General features: G+C 40.9%; 1 protein-coding gene across 4 annotated transcripts in view; it reads right to left on the reverse strand.

Moving 5' to 3' along the window:
* Positions 1–24,527, reverse strand: part of sin3aa (SIN3 transcription regulator family member Aa) — an 82,591-nt gene that overhangs the window by 55,538 nt on the left and 2,526 nt on the right. Inside the window, exons 1-12 of one of the 4 annotated variants that reach the window (XM_072911871.1) lie at positions 23,000–23,284; positions 17,320–17,530; positions 12,477–12,671; positions 10,021–10,127; positions 6,381–6,678; positions 4,226–4,474; positions 3,993–4,145; positions 2,484–2,639; positions 2,310–2,399; positions 2,121–2,239; positions 1,833–2,043; positions 1,630–1,746 (exon numbers count right to left, since the gene is read on the reverse strand). In XM_072911871.1, the coding sequence (XP_072767972.1) occupies positions 1,630–1,746; positions 1,833–2,043; positions 2,121–2,239; positions 2,310–2,399; positions 2,484–2,639; positions 3,993–4,145; positions 4,226–4,474; positions 6,381–6,678; positions 10,021–10,127; positions 12,477–12,671; positions 17,320–17,499 (1,875 nt within the window). In that variant the 5' untranslated portion in view covers positions 17,500–17,530; positions 23,000–23,284. Of the gene's footprint in view, positions 1–1,629; positions 1,747–1,832; positions 2,044–2,120; positions 2,240–2,309; positions 2,400–2,483; positions 2,640–3,992; positions 4,146–4,225; positions 4,475–6,380; positions 6,679–10,020; positions 10,128–12,476; positions 12,672–17,319; positions 17,531–22,999; positions 23,289–24,527 lie in introns of those variants that run through there. The other 3 variants (XM_061924902.2, XM_061924900.2, XM_061924901.2) reach the window with 3 other exon arrangements.

The following is a 24,527-nucleotide window of genomic DNA, read 5'->3' on the forward strand; positions in this document are numbered from 1 at the left end:
GAGCTGTTGGGATTTGCTCTGTCCTGTGACATTTGCCCAAAGTGCTTTGCACGAGTCCGCCATTGTAGTCTCTGCGGTAGTTCATAAGCTCCTTCTTTCTCTATACTCTTGTTGTTGGGTAGACTGGTCCGTACATGGACGTGTATCCTCCGCTGTTACCATTTCTAATAGATAGTATTGTATAATCTCAACTTTAATCTGTCAGTAGACTTGCTATGGAAGCGCTGAAAACTACAACCAAGATTGGGAGGAGAAGATGTTGTCTAAGTGGAGCCACGTAAATAAGACTGCCCACAAAATGGCGCATCCTGAAGATTGTCAGAAAGCGGCTTTTTTAACATTCCATACCACAAAATAATAAAAGTACCTATTAGGGTTGTACGGTATACCGGTACTACGGTAATAAAGTATTGCATTAATAATCAATTCTAATCGGTACTATACCACCTTTGAAAAATACCGGTACCGTTCTTTCCTCTTAGTGCCGCTGCGCGGCGGTGACTACAGAGTGGAGGCACATGATGTTGAGTGTGTTAAAACGCACACACAGAGTGTATACAAGTAATAACATCTCGGAGAGGAAAAATGGCAAACAAAAACAATTCTACTGGTTAATAAAGAGGGTGGTGAAGTACAATATGGAGGTATTTGGGCTTCAAAACTAACAATAAAGGTGACGCTTTAAACAGGCAGGCACCGTGCTGCAAGTACTGTTTTACACCTTCCCTGCTTGTCGCCTCCCAGACTGTGGTCGAGGAGAGCAGGGGAGATGTTCCCTCCTGGACCGATGTATTGTCAGCGGTAATAGCCTTAACATCACAATGGGTCCGTAAGGTTCGCTCTTAGGCCAGAATGACGACGCCGTTGATTAGTTACAACTTGGTCACTTTATTTACAATTTCCACAGGGAACAACCGGACATCCACCATGCTATTGACACTCCTGCACATGCTAGCTCTACCTCTCCTAACTTGCCCACTCACTCACTCACCTCACATACTGCAATTCTTAAAGGAGCACTTATACATACGCTACTCTCACAACAGCTGCTTTAAAACACGCCTCGTCAATGTGGCGATTAGTATTAGCACCTTTGCTTCAAACTTAGGTAAACATTTAAATAATAAGCATTCAGATCTGCACAAGGAGTTATAAAAAGTGACAGGTAATAATGTCGTTGTTACACCTGTCCAGCTGTTCGGATTGGTGCAGACTCTAGTCGAAGAGCACAGGGAAGACTTTTCCTTCAGAGTCAATGCCATTTCAATGCCTTTTAATTCATATTTTAACCTTGTAAAATTGTTCTTTGATTGTGAGTGTTTAATGTAGTATAAGATTTTCTGTTCAAATAAAGTCAATATTGACATTTTTGGTAGTTCCTTTTATTTGTAAAAGTACTGATAAGGATCGATATACATTTTGTACCAGTACCGGTACTAAATTATTGGTTTTGGGACAACCCAAGTACCTATCATTCGTCCTGACGTTGTATCGGGTTTAAATCGGTATCAGCCAGTACTTAAGGCTTCAATATCGGTATTGAATCGATAGTGAAAAAGTTGTATCGGAACATCCTTTAACTTAGTCTTTACAATTCTTTCTACACACTTTGCAGCTGTAATGACTTACCTCAAAGCGTTCATCCTCACACCTGTAAATGTGCTCCTCGTACTGCGTCTTCTTAGAGCTAACAAAAGTAGAGTCCTCAGACCATGAGGGCAAAGACACCCAGGTGTCGTTCAGCACCTGAATCAAGACATAACACGCACAAAGTCATTGATTGGATCCTTTTTTCTAATTGCTTGACTTTGCTGTTTTTCCCCTGCTCTTACCTCTTTACAAAGCGGAGTTCTGCCGGTGCATTTTGGCTGCTGATAGCTTTTAGGCAGCGCTCTGTAACTAGAGCCCAGCCTCTTGCAGGAAGCGTAGTCAATCTCCATGGCGATACCCTCCGTGGCCCGTTCCTTGGGGTACGTCTCCAAGTGGGTCATTTCCCGGTAGCACAGGAAGTTTTTGAACCAGGTGAATAGCTCTGGAAATTTCCTGTAAGGATAGAGAGAACAGATGTTGGACGATGATACATGGCATGAGAGAGGGGAGCAAAGGGGCCTAGAACTTACCCTAAAAAGGGCAGCACCAGCTGCACCAGTTCAGTCCGGGAGATCACCTCCTGATTGAAGATGGCCAAACATCGCAGGAAGTTGTCGTAGGCCTCCGCACTCCGCAAGGCTTTGCGAACCTTTCAAGCACATTTGCAAACCCGGGCATAAAGATGGCGTCCATTTGAGCAGAGACGAAAACAAACAAACCTTCTCAAAGAACAGAGATTCCGTTCCGCCTCCATGTTTGCTGGCCTCGGCCATTGACGAATCTTTTAAATTCAGGAACTTGGGCTTCTTCTGTGGCAACGTTGGAGAGAGGTGCATGAGTTGCAAAGCAGTCCCATCAGTTGCTCAGAACAGAAGAAGTTGAAGTGTGCGTACCTTTAAGGGGGGCGTGGCCCCGGGAGCGGAATGCCGGCGGATCTGGCAGCCGTTCTGATTGGGTCTCTGTTTGTTGTTGAGCTGAAGCTTTTTGGCAGTGCCGCCATGATCGTTTCGTACGGACTCTGCCTTCTCGGCGTTCGTCTTGTTCAACATCTGACGGGTAAGAAATTAAACACATTTAGCATCTACAGTACATGTCTCTCAGTAGCAGTGTTTCCCTTAATATTATATCAGTGAGGTGGCGTCGCCATAATTTAAGGACACCATTCTTGCAGAACATGAAGCTGCATACTTGGGCACCCCAAAAACACTGTTGAGGAGTAATGAAATTGAAAGTTTACCATACATTAATTTACTTTTATTTAAAAAAAATGTAACTGTTTTCTGTAGATACATGATTTTGTGTAAAACTTCACCTTCCAGGTGATATACAGTACAGGCCAAAAGTTTAGACACACCTTCTTCTTCTCATTCAATGCGTTTTCTTTATTTTCATGACTATTTACATTGTAGATTGTCACTGAAAGCATCAAAACTATGAATGAACGAATGTGGAGTTATGTACTTAACAAAAAAAGGTGAAATAACTGAAAATATGTTTTATATTCTAGTTTCTTCAAAATAGCCACCCTTGGCTCTGATTAGTGCTTTGCACACGCTTGGCAATCTCTTGATGAGCTTCAAGCACACCTGTGAAGTGAAAAACATTTCAGGTGACTACCTCTTAAAGCTTATCGAGAGAATGCCAAGAGTGTGCAAAAAAGTAATCTGAGCAAAGGGTGGCTATTTAGAAGAACCTAGAATATAAAACATGTTTTCAGTTATTTCACCTTTTTTTTGAAAAGTACATAACTCCACATGTGTTCATTCATAGTTTTGATGCCTTCAGTGACAATCTACAATGTAAATAGTCATGTGGTCAAGGTGTGTCCTAACTTTTGGTATATCAACGCTAATTACTAATAACACAGAAATAATGAAAAAACCCAGGTTTGTTTTTGAATACATGAATATTTTTTTGTCTTTTAAAAAAAATATTTGCATCATCACTGTTTATGCAAATTATATAATGCCTGTAAAAGCTGGAAATGTTCCACATTTTTATATGAAGACGTGGTTGACCTGGCAATTTTTTAGCGCTAAAATCAGAGCTGTAACAGAGGCAGGGTGTTGTCTGTGTGAATGGGTTTTCCTTAATACCACTTAAAGATCCAAGGCTCACTATTCCCACCCTGTTGTGTTGTAAGCAATTGTCACTGTCGCGATATCTTATGCAAACATTTCCCACCAGGATGCTCCGTCACACATTGTTGGGACAGTATTGCGTTTTATTGGATTTTGTGGCAATGGCACTGATTAATAAATGTGGGAGTACAGGTATGGCTCTGGTAGAGCTATTTTGTGGGGTGTCTGTGTGACTGAAGTTCAACAGCAAAACATTTTCCTTTTGGTGGTACTGGAAAACTAATTACCTTGATAAGACAGATGTGCATAAGCTCCACTCACCACTGAACTGTTGGCGTCTGGGAGAAACTGTCCAAACTCTGAAAGTAGGTCCTCCTGGTTCTTAAAGAGCCGAGCCACTTGAGCGTACACCTCCTGCTCCGTCAGCGCCGGGGTGTAGTTGCCTCCGGCCTCCTTCGCATTCCGTTGCTCCTTCTGGAAAGAAATTAGAACATCACAACAAAATCGTTGCATGATTTGTTCCCCCAGAATCATCAGTGTGAGCTTTTGTTGACCTGGTATGTGTGCAGGATCTCCAGGAAGGCTTTATAGATGTTGGGCTGACCCTGGAAGCGATTCTTGATCTTATTGACGTAGTTGATGGCATGGTTGAACTCCACCGGCTGGTTGTTCTGCGCAGGCGGACCGGCGGGAGTCCCGCTGAGGGACAGGGGGAGCTGCACGGGCGGAGAGCGCGGGGCTGTGTACGCGGGAATGGACGGAGTGGTCTGGCTGCCCGGCGTTAGCGCCTGAGGCTGGTTAGGCTGCAAACGGGGTAACACACATGACAAATTCATGCATTAATTCTAAAGCTTTGCCTTTACATTAATAATTTTGAATTTCCCTAGATTTGACTCACTAAAAGGTGCTAAAAGCATGTGACTGCTGCTACAAATTAAACAATACTGATGTTTGAAAACAATTTAAAAGTATTACTTTAGTTAATTAAATGAAAGTGGTCTACTAGTATATCATTCATATACAAACCCCGTTTCCAAATGAGTTGGGAAATTGTGTTAGATGTAAATATAAACGGAATACAATGATTTGCAAATTATTTTCAACCCACATTCAGTTGAATATGCTACAAAGACAACATATTTGATGTTCAAACTGATAAACATTTTTTTTTTTTTGCAAATAATCATTAACTTTAGAATTTGATGCCAGCAACATGTGACAAAAAAGTTGGGAAAGGTGGCAATAAATACTGATAATGTTGAGGAATGCTCATCAAACACTTATTTGGAACATCCCACAGGTGAACATGCAAATTGGGAACAGGTGGGTGCCATGACTGGGTATAAAAGTAGATTCCATGAAATGCTCAGTCATTCACAAACAAGGATGGGGCGAGGGTCACCACTTTGTCAACAAATACGTGAGCAAATTGTTGAACAGTTTAAGAAAAACCTTTCTCAACCAGCTATTGTAAGGAATTTAGAGATTTCACCATCTACGGTCCGTAATGTCATCAAAGGGGTCAGAGAATCTGGAGAAATCACTGCACGTAAACAGCTAAGCCTGTGACCTTCGATCCCTCAGGCTGTACTGCCTCAATAAGCGACATCAGTGTGTAAAGGATATCATCACATGGGCTCAGGAACACTTCAGAAACCCACTGTCAGTAACTACAGTTGGTCGCTACATCTGTAAGTTAAAACTCTCCTATGCAAGGCGAAAACCGTTTATCAACAACACCCAGAAACGCCGTCAGCTTCGCTGGGCCTGAGCGAAGCCTAAGATGGACTGATACAAAGTGGAAAAGTGTTCTGACGAGTCCACATTTCAAATTGTTTTTGGAAACTGTGGACGTCGTGTCCTCCGGACCAAAGAGGAAAAGAACCATCCGGATTGTTATAGGCGCAAAGTTGAAAAGCCAGCATCTGTGATGGTATGGGGGTGTATTAGTGCCCAAGACATGGGTAACTTACACATCTGTGAAGGCGCCATTAATGCTGAAAGGTACATACAGGTTTTGGAGCAACATAAGTTGCCATCCAAGCAACGTTACCATGGACGACCCTGATTATTTCAGCAAGACAATGCCAAGCCACGTGTTACATCAACGTGGCTTCATAGTAAAAGAGTGCGGGTACTAGACTGGCCTGCCTGTAGTCCAGACCTGTCTCCCATTGAAAATGTGTGGTGCATTATGAAGCCTAAAATACCACAACGGAGACCCCCGGACTGTTGAACAACTTAAGCTGTACATCAAGCAAGAATGGGAAAGAATTCCACCTGAGAAGCTTAAAAAATGTGTCTCCTCAGTTCCCAAACGTTTACTGAGTGTTGTTAAAAGGAAAGGCCATGTAACACAGTGGTGAACATGCCCTTTCCCAACTACTTTGGCACGTGTTGCAGCCATGAAATTCTAAGTTAATTATTATTTGCAAAAAAAAAAAAAAAAGTTTATGAGTTTGAACATCAAATATCTTGTCTTTTTAGTGCATTCAATTAAATATGGGTTGAAAAGGATTTGCAACTCATTGTATTCCGTTTATATTTACATCTAACACAATTTCCCAACTCATATGGAAACGGGGTTTGTATATTAAATGGGAAAACACACACACACACACACACACACACACACACACACACACACACACACACACACACACACACACACACACACACTGGTTATGAAGTGGTTAACTCCCAACTCACCTTGCTTATTTTGGTGGGGGAGGGCTGAGTGAGAAGAACCGGAACGCTGGTGGTGGTGGTGGCGGCGGCAGCAGGGGGCGGGATCTGTGGCTGGTGCTGTGTGATGGAAATGTTCTGCACTGAAATGCCGTGCGGGGTGATGTGGTGGATCTGACCGGGCGTTGTCACGTTGACCAGGTCGTTACTCTGGACCTCGATCTTGTAGCCGGGCGGCAGGAAAGTGTTGAAGCCCATGATAAGGTCGGGGTGACCCTTGAAAAGCTGCGACACCCTGCTGATGACCCCGGGAGTGTCGATACTGGCCGACAAATAAAAACAAACACGATTCAATGGTCTGTTCTGTGTGCATGTTACACAGTTTAACACAAGCATGAGTACAGCCCTCATGTTTCATCATCTTAAAAAACACTTTAGAAAGTACTACAAGCAACACATACAGAGAAGTAGCAACACAAGTAAGTACACATCACAGATTGTGTGGTTGGTGTAAGTATTTAGTGTCACATTGTTATCTAGCGCCGCCTTAACCCTCTTGGATATGAAATTGAGCAGAACTGCACAGATGGTTACTGGAATCCTTATCCACTTCTTTATGAAGGCATCAATGGGGAAGCTTGTAGATGTTAGACATCTTGCACTCCCCCACCTTCCTTCCTTCTGCTTTTAGGATGCCCTACAGATGTTTCATTGGGTTCAGGTGTGAAATACCTAGTCCATTACCTTCACCTTCATTGTCCCTCAGCAAGACACTAGTCTTCCTGGAGGTGTTTGGGCCTTTTATTTAGTTAGGAAACTGCCATGCTGCCCAGTTTAGAACCCTCCACGTCACCTGCTGCAGAGTATACTACTTGTCACTACTCAGCGGTTCAGCGTGTGTTCCTATTTTCTGTGTTTTTTTGCATTTCGACAATTTGTGTCCATTTAGCTAACTCAATATGAGTCCCAAAACGACAACAGATCAGCGTTGAAAGAAGAAGGAATCGCTGTGGAGTTAAAGAAAAGTACAATTATGCCGCTGACAAGTGTGGAAGAATAGACGAAGCAGGACTCGTACTGTAGCAATTTTAATTGTGATAAGACCGGACTTATTTCACAGCGGAGGAGAAGGTACCGCATTTTCCGGACCACAGGGCGCACCGGATTATAAGGTTAAGTGCCGATGAGCGGGTCTAGTAAGGTCTATTTTTTATACAAAAGGGGCACCGGATTATAGGGCGCATTAAAGGGGTCATATTATTTTATATATATATATATATATATATATATATATATATATATATATATATATATATATATATATATATATATATATATATATATATATATATATCTGCGATGAGGTGGCGCCTTGTCCAGGGTGTACCCCGTCTTCCGCCCGATTGTAGCTGAGATAGGCTCCAGCGCCCCCCGCGACCCCAAAGGGAATAAGCGGTAGAAAATGGATGGATGGATATATTTTTTTTTTTTCTAAATTGAAAACACTTCCTTGTGGTCTACATCAGTGTTTTTCAACCTTTTTTGAGCCAAGGCGCTCACTCTGTCTGTCTGCCCCTTTCTCGCCAGCTCCTCCTTTGCGACGTTAATGTAAGTCAGTCCTTCTCAAATAGTGGGGCGGGTGTGATGCCAGGGGGGGCGCATCTGACCTCGGGGAACATTCTTTTTTTTGTCGTACCAGAACATGATGAAGCGTATGTAGCACATGACTTCTCTGTAAACAAGGTGGGTGGCGATAAGAGGCAGATGTGTTGTTTCCTTTAATGTTAATAAGCCTACAATGCTATGCAGAGGTATAGTAATAGTCAGAAGTACTGATGTAAGTAAATTTTACATACCGTATTTTCCGCACTATAAGGCGCACCTAAAAACCACAATTTTTCTCAAAAGCTGACAGTGCGCCTAATAACCCGGTGCGCTTTATTACGATTCATTTTCATAAAGTTTCGGTCTCGCAACTTCGGTAAACAGCCGCCATCTTTTTTCCCGGTAGAACAGGAAGCGCTTCTTCTTCTACGCAAGCAACCGCCAAGGAAAGCACCCGCCCCCATAGAACAGGAAGCGCTTCACCCGCCCCCGGAAGAAGAAGAAAAAACGCGCGGATATCACCGTACGTTTCATTTCCTGTTTACATCTGTAAAGACCACAAAATGGCTCCTACTACGCGACAAGGATCCGGATCATAAAAAGACGCAATCTCTCCATCCGCACACGGATTACTACCGTATTTCACAGCAACTGATATTCCTGTGAACTGCACTGTGGAACGGGAGCACGTACGGTGAATATTCGCACCACAGGGAATGAGGAGTCATCCTTCACTGTGGTTCTAGCTTGCCATGCTAACTTCCACCCATCCAAAAGAGACCTTTCCAGCCGGCGTCATCATAAAAGCTAACTCGAAGGGATGGATGGATGAAGAAAAGATGAGCGAGTGGTTAAGGGAAGTTTACGCGAAGAGGCCGGGTGGCTTTTTTCACACAGCTCCGAAGGCGAACACACCTTCACTAAGACGGGCAGATAGCGCCGGTCGACATACGCCAACATCTGCCAGTGGATCGTAAATGCCTGGGCAGATAGTTTCGGTCACAACTGTGGTCCGAGCTTTCCGGAAGGCAGGATTCACAGAACTGCTGCACAACAACAGCGACACTGACTCCCGATGACTTCTACGAGACGGAACCGGCCATTTTTGGATCCCACACTTGCGCAACTTTTCAATTCGGACACCGAAGACAAAGAATTCGAAGGATTTACGAATGAAGAATAACTTCAGAAGGTGAGCGCTATGTTTATTTTGTGTGTTGTGACATTAACGTTCGAGCAACATTATGTTGCTATTTATTGCTCTACACCATTTTGAATTTTACTATGTTTGTGATTGCACATTTGCGTACATTTTGGGACAGAGTTGTTAGAACGCTGGTTTTCAATATATTATTAAAGTTTGACTGAACTATCTGACTGTTTTTTTGACATTCACTTTAGCGCAGCGTTTTTTTGACATTCACTTTAGCGCAGCGTAGGCGCGGCTTTTAGTCCGGGGCGGCTTATTGGTGGACAAAATTATGAAATATGTAATTCATAGAAGGTGCGGCTAATAATCCGGTGCGCCTTATAGTGCGGAAAATACGGTATATTAAATGTTTATTAGTGTAGCAATATGGTTGGTAAAGTTAAGGATTTTGGGGATTTTTGATCATTTGTGTGGGCACCAAATGGACTTCTGTGTGAATTTGCGTGTTGGCAGAGCAGAGCATAGCTTGTTGTTGTTGTTTTGCCTTGTTAATAAAGAAATAGTTTATCCATCACCCCCTTGTTTGATATACAGTTCTGTATAGCACGTGACATTGTGTTCAAACCTTCACTTATATAAGGACTTTTGTCAAGGCTGCAACCCATTATTCATATTTACATTATTTTTTTTGGAGAAAATTGCTTCATTATACAAACTTTTTTGAGTGTATATTCTCAAGAGACAATTTACAAACTTAATTTGTTCTTGAACAGGGTTCGTAAATTGAAGTTCCACTGTTTTGTCCCTTGAGAATATATACGGCAACAAAAAATGTGAGGGGTGTACTCACTGTATTTTTTTTAAGGGATTACAAACAGTCCCTCTGGAGAGACAAAAAGAGGGATTCACCTTTGTGACTTGAACTCTTTCATGATGTCCAGAAAGTCGTTATAAACCTGAGGCTGGTTGCCAAACTGCAGCTTAACTTGGTCCAAGTACGACAAGGCGTCCTCCACCTTTTGAGAAAAGGAAGCAAGACAAACGTCAATTTCTTACATCGGCTTCCTTCCATATTAAGACGACTCAATTGGATGTAACGATAAACGGTAGTAATGATAAGAGAGGTAAAACTCAGACGGTTAGTATCTCCGTAAAAAATTCAAATGATCAAAAAACCTTAATTGATAATTGAACTCTGATAACTGAACTTTGATAAACTCACGGACTGGCTAGCATCAGCTCACTAGCTTAAATGCTAACATGAAAACGAGAAACATTAACGTCTTTCCCCATTAAGAAACGACATACCCCAATCTAAACGTATACATACACATTATTGTCTGAGCAACTACGATATTCAATTGTGCACACTGAACCTACAAGCAGTTATCTCTTATAACAGAGTGATCGTTCTATACTCAAGGGAATACGAGACGGGGCTGTTTTTACGGGGCATTCAAGGACCGCTGAACAGAGTAAGATGCCAAAACGTCCACCAAATATAATAAATAATAATAATAGATTGTATTAGTTATGTGCTTTTCCTTTAAATAAATCTTAAAAGTGTTACAGTACAAACCAAAGTTTAAAGCAATAAAAGCTTAGCAATTAAAACAGATAAAATACTAAAGACTAAAACACTACCAGTGAAGCATAAGAAACACAAAACATGCAAAATAGAGGGTTTTCTAACACGGTGTCTATTTATTTTAGTTCAGGGTGTCCTCTACATGTACTTGATGGCAAAATAAAAGCCGCCGCAATTTAAAAATTAGGTTTTTTTTTAATGTGAAAACAAATTAAAGTAATATAATGAACTATCTACTGTACAATGGATGTACAGTAGATAGTCTATTATTTGTGCACTATTGAATGCACCAAAAATTTGGCTGCTGAAAAAAAGACTGCTGAAACTGCTAGTTGTGATGACCTAAGCCTAAGCCCTAGTGGCTCTCTGGAGCTTTTTAAAAAATGTATGAAAAATGGAAAAAGATGAGGGGGGAAAAATGTATATTTTTTGTTTTAATATGGTTTATGTAGGAGGACAAACATGACACAAACCTCCCTAATTGTTACAAAGCACACTGTTTGTATTAAACATGCTTTACTGATTCGAGTATTTGGCGAGCGCTGTTTTGTCCTACTAATTTTGGCGGTCCTTGAACTCACCGTAGTTTGTTTACATGTATAACTTTCTCCGACTTTCTAGGACGTGTTTTATGCCACTTCTTTTTCTGTCTCATTTTGTCCACCAAACTTTTAACTTTGTGCATGAAAGGTGAGTTTTGTTGATGTTATTGACTTGTGTGGAGTGCTAATCAGACATATTTGGTCACTGCATGACTGCAAGCTAATCGATGCTAACATGCTATATAGGCTAGCTATATGTACATATTGCATCATTATGCCTCATTTGTAGCTATATTTGAGGTCATTTAGTTTCCTTTAAGTCCTCTTAATTCAATTTATATCCCATGACACACTATCTGTATGTAACATGGCTTTTAATTTTTTGCGGCTCCAGACAGATTTGTTTTTGTATTTTTGGTCCAATATGGCTCTTTCAACATTTTGGGTTGCCGACCCCTGACCTAAGCAATACGCACAGGATTGTCTAGAGTAGAAGCAGCATGTCTGCGACGTGGACGTACTTCAATAAATCGAGACATACCCGCCAACAGCGATCTACTATATGTGCAACATGCAAATATTAAGAGGAAAATGGCAGCTTTTAAGGGAAGAAAAGGCAGCTGGAGCAGCATCGCGAAACAACAGTTGAGGTATTATTGGAGACTGTTGAGTACAGTCTCCAATAATACCAGAAAAAGACACTAAATTTGTTGCTGATTGTTTTTATTAAAACAAAAACAAAAAAACACTCAGTGTTGAAGAAGTCTCAAAAAATGTTAAAAATTCTCAACAAAGTACATTGTACAATAAACAGCAACAATTGAAAAATAGAGCCAAAAAATATACTATAAGAAAAAATATATGTTAATACTAATTAAGTGATTAGTTTTTAAATGTATGTGTAGCATTTTTTTAGCCCTTCTTAAGAAAATATATACATCATCGTCGATTATACCATTATATGATGACATCATATTGACCAAGCCCCTAGCCACGCCCCCCACCACTACAGGTATGTTGGCACTCTGGGGGAAACCTTGTAGTTATTAAAACAAACAACTTGGTCAAACGATTTCTGTCTGTTTAAGTACCTTTTGAGCACATTCAACAATACAGTGATAATAATAGTAATACTGTGACAATTTTGGTGATATGAAATATTCATACTGTTACATCCCTAGCTGTGTTTCTCAATACTTTTGAGTAAAAGTGACCATCTCATTTTGCAGACTCACCTTGAGCCGTTGGAACTGCTGCTGGCCTTGCGCCGAGGCCTGAGGCGCGGCAGTGTGGCTGTGCGCCGGCATCCCTGAAGGCGCGTGGGATTGGACGGCGGCCGCGGCGGCGGGGCTGTGGTGGTGGGAGCCCCCGTGGACGGCCGGGCTCGGAGCGTGTCCATGACCGCCGCTGTTCTGGGCTGCCGTGGGAACCTGTGAAAGCACATGTGATTGCGCGCGGCAAATTAAATAACCACTTCTGGGACACTCGTCTGTCTCTTGTAGCAAAACAAGCCATGTGTTCAGTGATGACGTGCACAAACGGTTAACTCCAAAGCCTTTTCTCACCCTTTCTAGGAACTACAACACTTGTATATGCACATACAATCTATTGGTGTATTTCATCATCAGAATCTCCCTAATCCTGCTTGTGAACTTTTTTTTAACAATCATTTAGCATTTTTTATTTGCACAAAGTGCAAAGTGACATTTTGAGATGTTTACAAGATAAATGTTCAAGATGTCACTGCAACTTGTAGGCATACTTGCCAACCTTGAGACCTCCAATTTCGGGAGGTGGGGGGTGGGTGCGGGGGGCGTGGTTGGGGGCGTGGTTAAGAGGGGAGGAGTATATTTACAGCTAGAATTCACCAAGTCAAGTATTTCAAATATATATATATATATATATATATATATATATATATATATATATATATATATATATATATATATCCCTGCGACCCCGAAGGGAATAAGCGGTAGAAAATGGATGGATGGATGGATGGATGGATGGATGGATGGATATATATATATATATATATATATATATATATATATATATATATATATATGATAAATAAATGATAAATGGGTTTTACTTGTATAGATATAAGAAATAATTGACTTTCAGTGAATTCTAGCTATATATATATATATCTATATATATATATATAGATATATATATATAAATAAAATAAATACTTCAATTTCAGTGTTCATTTATTTCCACATATACACACACATAACACTCATCTACTCATTGTTGAGTTAAGGGTTGAATTGTCCATCCTTGTTCTATTCTCTGTCACTATCTTTCTAACCATGCTGAACACCCTCTCTGATTATGCATTGCTGTGTGGCACGCACAAAAGTGATTTCATCAAATGCACTAGATGGCAGTATTGTCCTGTTTAAGAGTGTCACAACATTGCTGTTTACGGCACGGACTGCTTTACTGTAGACGTTCTTTATATTGTGGGAAAGCGGACTCAGGTCTGCATGGAGCTGGATGGGGCGTGGCCTCCAGCTCCGCCTGAATTTCGGGAGATTTTCGGGAGAAAATTTGTCCCGGGAGGTTTTCGGGAGAGGCGCTTAATTTCGGGAGTCTCCCGGAAAATCCGGGAGGGTTGGCAAGTATGTCATTAGCTGTTTATATTGTGGGAAAGCGGACGTGTGAACAGGCTGTCAACACATCACTCAGGTCCGCATGGAGCTGGAGGCCACGCCCCCTCCAGCTCCGCCTGAATTTCGGGAGATTTTCGGGAGAAAATTTGTCCCGGGAGGTTTTCGGGAGAAGCGCTGAATTTCGGGAGTCTCCCGGAAAATCCGGGAGGGTTGGCAAGTATGCTTGTAGGTGACCTAATGAACTGTATTGTAGCGTGAATACAGCCTCATTTTTCCTCATGTGAAAAAAAGGAGACTATCATAACTCATTTCAAAACTTTGAGAAAAAAAGGTTGACTTCTAACAGAGGGAAAAAGTTGTTTTTACCTTGTATGACAAAAGAACAATGTTAAAAACTCACCTACATAAGCAAATCACAATAACATCTATGTCATTCAAAATTAAAGACAAGAATCTTTTAGCAGGTTTTAGAGTGTTTTGTTTTAATGATCATGAATAATAACAACACTAATCATATAATTCACTTATGTAGCACTTTTCTAGCTATTGACGACACTGAAGCACATTTGATGTACTTTTTTAATCACTTATATATAGAGGTGGGGGAAATAATCAATTTTTAGATGCATCGCAATTCGGACATGGAAAATTATAAAATCGATTACTAAACATCAATAATCAATAATCAATATATTTATTGTAAACAAAGTAATGCAGACAGTTCTAAAATGTGTCTGACTGAAGCGAGCCACCTCACAAAGAGATCTGACCAGCTCATTTATTATCGGGCACTTATGGTCCAGTTTTGCACACATTTTCATTTGTTTAATAAATGTGGGAATTGATTTAATGGTTTCTTATTCCAAATTAATTGTTTTTTTAAAGTTGCAAGTAACAAATGCTTATTTTGTGAAACGAAAAGAAATGTAAAACTGCATCAAATTAAAGATGCATCCATAATACATTTTTAATCGAATCGTAGCTCCTGAATCGTAATCGAATCTTGAGGTGATCAAAGATTCCCACCAACATTATGTTTTTTACAAGTGTATGTAAACTTTTGACCACAACTATATATATATATATATATGTCTGTGTGTGTTGACACAGATATATACACACACACATACATGTATTAAAGCTGTCAAATTTATCAAGTTAACGCATGCCATTAATCACGACAAATTGCATTAATCCTGATTAAATCACACAATTTATTTGAAGTGCAAATAGGCATTTCACTTAAAAATACACCCTGTATTAGAGAATACTGTTGCAAAGTTTTGAGCAAATACATGACATGATGTACATTAAAGTTAAACAATTAAAAAATATATTTATCTATGACACTCTGACAATAACATTGCATTTGCGTCCAAACATTGGGGACTTCTGTAAAGTTAATTCCAATCATGCAAGCAAGTAATTTACTGCAATGAATCATCAATCAAAAGTGTGATTAATCTAAATATAAATCGTTTGACAAAAAAAAAAAACATTTCATTCACAGTGCTGTCAATTGATTCAATGTTTTAATCACATTATTCACACTTTTGAATGTGGATTAATCATGATTAATCACAAGTTATAACTTGATGATTTAGAAACAGTTTTATCTTAAGTCCAGTCTGGGTTTATTTTAAAGTGAAATTCAACAGAAAGCACGCCAGTCGGAGTCTCCTCACTCAGCTTTGACCCGATCACTGACGATATAAGAACCCGTGCCACCTTTCAGGTAACCATCCAGTTACGGAAAAGGAGCATGTACAGCAATGTTACCTCTAATTGTTCATGTGTGTGAGCAAAGGCACAAACTCCCTGAGCATTCAGTGGAGCACATGTGAGCAACATCAGACGTGCACACTGTGGCCACACCAGCGTCACACCTGTCCCAAACCTGACATCATAACAATTTAAATGTTTTGTTAAAATAATTTTCTGATACAAGTGATTTTGCCGTCTTACAATGACAATAGCAAAAAAACATGTTTTTCATGACCTATGTGCTAGTATTGTATGTCTGGCTGCGGGTCCTGCCTTTAAAAGAAATGTTACCCCTTTCAGAGATTACATTTAGTTCCTGTAACTTTCTGTCTGTAAAATACATCTTTTTATTAGCATTTATGAAATCTAGTGACAATATTTCATGAATAATATCCTTAGATTAACATTCTTAATAAATGGCAGTAAAATAATAATCTGATTGTGGAGTCAGAGTGTTACAACCTGGCATTTACACATTGTGTGGCGTTGGGGTTGTCCGACTTTTTGTGTGGCCATAAACGCAGCACTGGCTAAGTGCCATGAGTGCTTGTGTTGGTGCAGGTGAGAAAGAGCGAACGGCTTCTGTTGAAACGACGGATGACAACGTTGGTTTAAGCCTGGTTTGTACGGCAGAAAATGACCATTTTTTTATAGATAATATGATAATGATTTTTTTTACTCATGTTTTTGGTGTGGTTACAAACAGTTTTGCTCAATAAAGTGATTGGTGGAATTCCTGTCCGTAAAGTGTCTCGACAGACGATAATTGAACTGTGTTGACAAAGATTGTTTTATTCATTGGGGCCACTCTTGTTGTCACCTGTCACTCACAGAGTTGCATTGGAAGATCATACAGAATAAATTGTAATGTGTTTATTTTGTTTAAAGTTCAGATGGGATTTTTGATTTCCTGCGCGGCATTAATTTGCTGTGCGCAGAGGACGCGTGATAGGTGCGCAATTGCACAGGCGCGCACCTTAGAGGGAACGTTGATGTGCAGTCAAAATAAATTGTGTGATTAATCTCCACACATGATCAATGCGATACTTTTTAGTGATTTGTCACATGAGTTAAGTTGTTAATTTTGACAGGCCTAATAGTTTACATATACCTTCTGCCCGAATGCAGCTGGGATAGAGGTAGTACAACATGGCCCCAGTAAGTTTTAACAACGGCAATAATAATAACAATGAGGTAATTGCCTGTTTTAATATTAACACACAGCATTATATTTGACACATGTATCACGGTACAGAATGTTTAAAGGTGACTTAATAAAACAATGCCTGAATAGTTGATAAAAGGTTGTGTGATGGTATCAGTTTGACCCTAATAACAATAAAATATTAATGGATTAGACTTATACAGCGCTTTATAGACAGAGTTGAGAACCCATAATTAATTCACACATTGATGGTATTAAGCTACATTTGTAGCCACAGCTGCCCTGTGTTAGGCTTTTCTCTATTTCCATTATTTCCTATGGAAACATGTGGGGTTGCCCAGCCTTGTGGGTTGATCTTAAAATTTCAACTTTACTGGTTTTACAGCTTGGGAGCATACATGTAACCTTAGGGACCAACGGTCATCCACATTTTGTTACAGTAAGTGTAGCCTGCAGGGACACCTTGGTTTCTGACAGTGCCTCCATGGAGCATATTTAAACTATTCTGTGGCGGACATGATTGCGTACCTGGTATCCCTGCGGGACCGAGTACTGGACGCCTGCGGTGGGCTGCATGCTGTCCGACACGGCCTCGTACACCGCCGGCGCCGGGGCCAGGACGCGATGCTGGAAGGTGTCCGCGCTGCTGGGGAGGCGCCGCTGCTGGGACGCAAAAACCGTTTCCTGATCCTCCAGTCGCCGCTTCATTATGAACTCATACTCGAGTGAGCTGAGAGACCTGGGAAAGAGAAAATCTGCTATAAGAAGGGTCTTTTTTGCCTTATTAGTTGGCGATGACATTAATGGGGTGCTATTTTTACATGACTGTAAAACAGTATTATCGTCGCTTCCTTTGGATTGTTGCCAAAATGTTTTGGAAATATGCAAACATGTAATACAGATATGTAATTATCAACAGACAAATGCTGAGTGGCTTATGGACAATAAATACCTAAGTACTAACAGTGACCCTGATGGCCGCCATCTTTTTCCACCAGTCATGCTCACATTTCACACACATTTTTGCTTACCAGTCCCCTAAAGGTGTGTACCAAATTTTGCTGCGATTCAGGTGTTTTGTAGAGCACCACTGACCCATGTGAGAACTTTTAAGTCAATCTGACTTATGGGGCTGAAAACTTTGGGCTTTAGTTTAACAACAGCAGCATTGTGTGGTGTATTTGCCAGAAAAATAATAGCACGGGCGACACTGCTTGTGCATATTCTGACACACTTTCACCTTTTTGTTTGCAGCACTTCACAAGGAGATGAGTTTGCTTATGCAACACACACAGGGTTGGCTTTGGGGGCAAAAAGTCAAAAGATTTACCGTATTTTTCGGACTATAAGTCGCAGTTTTTTTCATAGTTTGGCCGGGCTCCAGTGCGACTAATATATGTTTTTTTCCTTCTTTATTATGCATTTTCGGCAGGTGCGACTTATACTCCGGTGCGATTTATACTCCGAAAAATACGGTAAATAAGAGTCTACACTTGTGTTTGCTTTTGTTTATTTATTTTGCACTACTGACTGACTGGGTAATAAAACGATATCAATATAAATCGCGATAGACACGGAACCGATAGCAATAAAAAAAATGCGTTTGATAAAACGTTCGATACAGGTGTATCAAGTTTGTATCAAGTTTTTCTGGTATCAAGTATCAAGTTTGGTTGCACCATTTTGTTGTCTCGCAGTTGATTCTTCGCATGGAATGAGAAGAGAAAGTAAAAATGAGTGCTGCAGAGAGCAAAGAAGTTGTCGATAAAACAGGAAAAGTCACCTCGACAGTATGGCAGTGTTTTTTTTTAATGGACCATAATCAGACCGAAAACCACCTTACCTTACCTCATTCAGAGCACTGGTCCTGGCACAAAAAATGGAGAAAATAGCTTTTCTCAGGTTTCTCCATGTTTACATTTTAACAATTTGTACTATATTGTTGCATTTCTTACATTTTCCTTATTTTTTAGGAGATATATTTTAGGAGGTTATTGTTATTGATAAGTGTTCAATGTGATTTTACAATTGTGTTTGCATTAATTATTTTCCATGGTTGTGTTGACTTTCTAATTTCCTTTCTGAGGGGATTGTAACCAGAGGAAACATTTTAATTAAAATGTTTACATTTTTAATATATTTCTCTCATTATCCTTATTTTCGACAAGTCATAAAAATATTAATACTTGATATTGACTGATATAAAACACTTATATTGTGATATTGAATTTAGTCATACGCGCCTTCAGTCAAGTTATCCACCAATCTGTGAAAATAGAATACAACAGTCGCCTTTTGCAAATTGTGTAACAAGACTACCACACCAACTCGTACTACCTCGGATCTGAACCGAGGATGTCGTTGTGGCTTGTGCAGCCCTTTGAGACACTTGTGATTTAGGGCTATATAAATAAACATTGATTTATTGACTAACATATGAATGAGTTAGTCATACCAAAGACTATAAAAATGGGACCCATTAACTCCCTGCTTGGCACTCTGCATCAAGGGTTGGAATTGGGGGTTAAATCACCAAAATGATTCCCGGGCGCGGCCACCGCTGCTTCTCACTGCTCCCCTCACCTCCCAGTGGGTCAAATGCAGAGGTTCATTTCACCACACTTAGTGTGTGTTTGACTATCATTGGTACTTTAAACTTTTTACATTAATATGTAATCACTGTCAAATTTGGGACGGTGTGGCTCAGTTGGGAGAGTGGCTGTGCCAGCAACCTGAGCGTTCCTGGTTCAATCCCCACCTTCTACCATCCTAGTCACGTCCGTTGTGTCCTTGAGCAAGACACTTCACCCTTGCATGGCAGCTCGCGCCATCAGTGTGTGAATGTGTGTGTGAATGGGTGAATGTGGAAATAGTGTCAAAGTGCTTTGAGTTCCTTAAAGGCCTACTGAAACCCACTACTACCGACCACGCAGTCTGATAGTTTATATATCAATGATGAAATCTTAACATTGCAACACATGCCAATACGGCCGGGTTAGCTTATAAAGTGCAATTTTAAATTTCCTACGAAACTTCCGGTTGAAAATGTCTAGGTATGATGATGTATGCGCGTGACGTCGATGGTTGAAACGGAAGTATTGGGACGCCATTGTATCCAATACAAAAAGCTCAGTTTTCATTGCAAAATTCCACAGTATTCTGGACATCTGTGTTGGTGAATCTTTTGCAATTTGTTTAATGAACAATGGAGACTGCAAAGAAGAAAGCTGTAGATGCGATCGGTGTATTAGCGTCTGGCTACAGCAACACAACCAGGAGGACTTTGACTTGGATAGCAGACGCGCTATCCGACGCTAGCCGCCAACCGCATCGATGATCGGGTGAAGTCCTTCGTCGCTCCGTCGACCGCTGGAACGCAGGTGAGCTTCGGTGTTGATGAGCAGATGAGGGTTGGCGTAGGTGGATAGCTAATGTTTTTATCATAGCTCTGTCGAGGTCCGTAGCTAAGTTAGATTCAATGGCGTCGTTAGCAACAGCATTGTTAAGCTTCGCCAGGCTGGAAAGCATTAACCGTGTAGTTACAGGTCCATGGTTTAATAGTATTGTTGATTTTCTGTCTATCCTTCCAGTCAGGGGTTTATTTCTTTTGTTTCTATCTGCAGTTAAGCCCGATGCTATCACGTTAGCTCCGTAGCTAAAGTGCTTCACCGATGTATTGTCGTGGAGATAAAAGTCACTGTGAATGTCCATTTCGAAGTTCTCGACTCTCATTTTCAAGAGGATATAGTATCCGAGGTGGTTTAAAATACAAATCCGTGATCCACAATAGAAGAAGGAGAGAGTGTGGAATCCAATGAGCCCTTGTACCTAAGTTACGGTCAGAGCGAAAAAAGATGCGTTCCTGTACCGCACTCTAATCCTTCACTCTCACGTTCCTCATCCACAAATCTTTCATCCTGGCTCAAACTAATGGGGTAATCGTCGCTTTCTCGGTCCCAATCGCTCTCGCTGCTGGTGTAAACAATGAGGAAATGTGAGGAGACTTTCAACTTGTGACGTCACGCTACTTCCGGTACAGGCAAGGCTTTTTTTTTTATCAGCGACCAAAAGTTGCGAACTTTATTGTCGTTGTTCTTTACTAAATCCTTTCAGCAAAAATATGGCAATATCGCGAAATGATCAAGTATGACACATAGAATGGATCTGCTATCCCCGTTTAAATAAAAAAAATCATTTCAGTAGGCCTTTAAAAAGGTAGAAAAGCGCTATACAAGTATAACCCGTTACTGGGAGGACAGCCATCAGTGTTTCCCACACATTCATTTATTTGTGGCGGCCCGCCACGAAAGAATTACGTCCGCCACAAATGGATTTTTCGGCTTTTGACTCGCTCGACCGCTCATAAAAGCAATGGGACTGTCGGTGAATGTTGCTTGTAGTTACAACTCCGGTGCAGTAGGTGGCAGTAGCCTACTATGCATTGTAACTCCGCATTGTAACTACTATGCATTGTACATGTATGCAATGCCATTTAAATGTAATTATAGATAATAATAATAATAATAATAATAATAATAATAATAAATACTGTGTAGTGTTGTAAATAGTCAATGGGAAGGATTTTAGTAAGATATAAGCCATGAACACTACACAGCCAGATAAAAACCTAGGCAGGACAAGTAAAAATATTGGGGCAAGTAGATTTGAGAAGTAGGGCAAGTAGAAAAAAACCTTAATGTTGAACCCTGCATGTGTTGAGCTGCTGCCGCTTAAGGTTAGACGGCACTGTACATAGAGCGGTTCTGCTCGTTAGTAATAAATTCTAATGTTGGATGTTCACTCCTTCACACAGATGAGTATAGAAAAATATTTTCAACGGCCGAAAAGGGCTCGACTTGGAGAGGAGGTAGGCCTACAGTCCGGACCACAGGTGCGACCTGTTCAGCAGCAGCAGGAGGAGGTTGACTGACTGTGGCAGGACACCTCTGCCTCTGTTTCACTTCATGTTGCTGGTAAATAATATGGTTGTAGTAGTAGGCTAAAGTTAAATTATTTAGTATTCACTAATTAAAGGGGCAGAGCTTTAAGAGACATTTTAGCTTTTATATTTTATAAGATATATTTTTTGTAAGAACCACAATTAATAAATATATTTCAGTGAATAACTAATTGTTCAAATCTGTATATAAATATGTACATAAAGTGTTATAATTATATTCCAACTCCGCGTTCTTCTTGGTCAACGCCGCTGCCGCCGCCGCCACCCCCCGCCCCTCGACCACACCACCACAAATAGATGCCTGTCCTGTGGGAAACACTGGCCATAATAGCGATGTGGCCCTCAATAAAAATAAGTTTGAGAGTCCTGATCTAGAAAATGGCTTTAAAAAGACTGACTTCAGCTCGGTGGAAGTGAAGATCTCAGTGGCCAATCAAATGGTTAGTATGCTACGTCACGTGACGGAAGCAACAAACAGGTGCTGTGTGCGGGACGTGGTGGGAGCCATTTACACATTTACCGCCGTTTGAATCTTTCCATTAAAAAAAAACAAAAAAACGTTAAAAAAGTTTAATTGAGTTGACTCAAGCTTCAACTCCATTCAAAATTGTACACAACTATCTTGTCAACTTGTTAGCACCGCCGCTAGTTAGCTCCGTCGCCGCGGCGAGAGGACGGCCGGATAACGTCCTCTCCAACATGGCGTCGTGGCCACAAAACAAACATCGCAACTTTCCCCGGACGCCGTTATACCGGCGCCCCGTTCCGTCCGTCCGTCCCCTCCGTTAAAGGCCTAGCAACCCACAATACACTGACCGAGCTCCGTTCCAGCGCCCGCCATTTGGAGCTTGTGGCGCAGGAGGGGCACCGACGAGACGCTCCACGTCAACGAGTAAGCGAGTGAAAGTAGCCCGGGTTCTCACCGCCTCGCCGCCGCTTCGTGTTATAGGATCGATCGAATGCGTGTTTATTCACATTTATTTCGTTTTAAACATTCGCCGTGGTCGTGTTCCACTCTGTCTGTTAGCTGCTAGCTAATGTAAACAACGTGAGGAGCACATCTTGGGACTAGCAAAAAAAGGAAGCACATGCGGCTCAAGCTATCGATTCATTACGCGTGGACATTGCAAATGTTACGACACGTTTCTTCAACGTAATAGACATTAAATGTGTGTTTGGTGTGTTCCTGGGGGGCGCCGTGTGCTGGGAAGGCTCGGTTGCTAGCCTGCTGAATGAACCTCAACTCACCCCTCTCCTTAAGTTTGCCGTTGGTGCTACGGGTAATCCGTTCTTTGCTGGGGGCGGGGGGGGGCTAACCGCGATGCCTCCGGGCTTGGGTATGCGCGGCGAATGGAACGAAGTGTCAAACGCGACTTTAACTGTTAAAACGAAACAAAAAGTGGAAGCTGAAAAGTGGGGAGAAAAAAAAAGAATCTTCCCCGAGAGAGGAAAACAATCTCCCGTTAGGTTAGCTCGTGGGTTGGAGTTGGTGTTTTGGACACGCCCCCCTCGGTTTTGCCTATTGGTTGATTCGGAAAGAGGTATGGCGTTAACGCTTCCGGATTGGTCCTTTTGTCTTGTCAATCAGGAAATGGAGGTCTTTTAGCACCGAGCGGTCAAGCTCTCCCATTTTGACTTGAAGCTCAACTATGGCTGAGGTGAGCGGCCATGCAAGTGCAAATGTGGCAGAAACAAGAATACACTCGTCAATTTTCAGTTTGCTTCAACACACCAACTTTGTGGCTATTTACGGCGTGTGGCGTAAACCGAAGCCCGCTCGTGAGTGGCGACGTCGTCCTTCGTTTTTAGGCTTATGAGCAAAAACATGCCTTTAACTTATCTATTGGGGGTTACTTGTGTGTTTTGTGCCACATGTTCCCCTTATATAGTTTAAAACTACGAAACATTAAATAATTCACTCGGTTTTAATGTGCTTCGTCAAACACTTCCTGGATTCGGATGTGAAGCTTAACGCCACGAGTTATACCCCGCCCCCTTTTGTGGAGCTGCAGCCAATCGGAGCGCTCGGTGGCAGTTGCCGTCTCCCGCCCCTTATTGAAAACTGAGCCAAACTCAAGCACTGGGGTGGCCGATACTAAATGTACATGGACCAATTTAGCCGATACCAATGCCTTGTTAATTTGTCAAAATGTAATGAATATGTTTGTGATTCTGCCTTCAATTTATCCTCAGATTAAAACTTCTGGTCAAAAAGTATTTTGTCACACTTTTTTTGTGAACAATAATACACAAGTCCAGCTCAAAAAGTGAAATTCTTATTCAATATATGCGTTTTATCAATTGTTTTATGTATTTATGAAATGTACAAGGTACGTTTGTGACAATGCGTGTCTATAACAGCACTTTTGGCACCTAAATCTTGGAATTTTAATTTTTTCCAGATGGAAACTAGCCATTGGCTACAATCTTACATATTTACATGTCAAAAGTTCATTATTTGTGTTCTCTCTTTTACATAAACTAAATCTCAAATTTAATATATTCACTACACAGAGTGAAATATTTCAAAAATGAATTTGCTAATTTCTTGAACATGTTGATCGTTATATTTTAAATATTATACAACTCTCAAATACAGTATCTCACAACATTAGATTTGTTGTTATAAAGTTGGATATTTGTAATCTGCTAGTTTATACTTTCAACAACTTCATGACTCTTTAATTTGTTGTAGTCTGAATAGAATTGATTAAATATATTACATTTAGTGTGATTCTCCTTTATTGAGATGCACCTGGACACCCTATATGAGAAT

The sequence above is a fragment of the Nerophis lumbriciformis genome, linkage group LG29 (assembly GCF_033978685.3).
Source record: "Nerophis lumbriciformis linkage group LG29, RoL_Nlum_v2.1, whole genome shotgun sequence".
NCBI lineage: Eukaryota > Metazoa > Chordata > Actinopteri > Syngnathiformes > Syngnathidae > Nerophis > Nerophis lumbriciformis.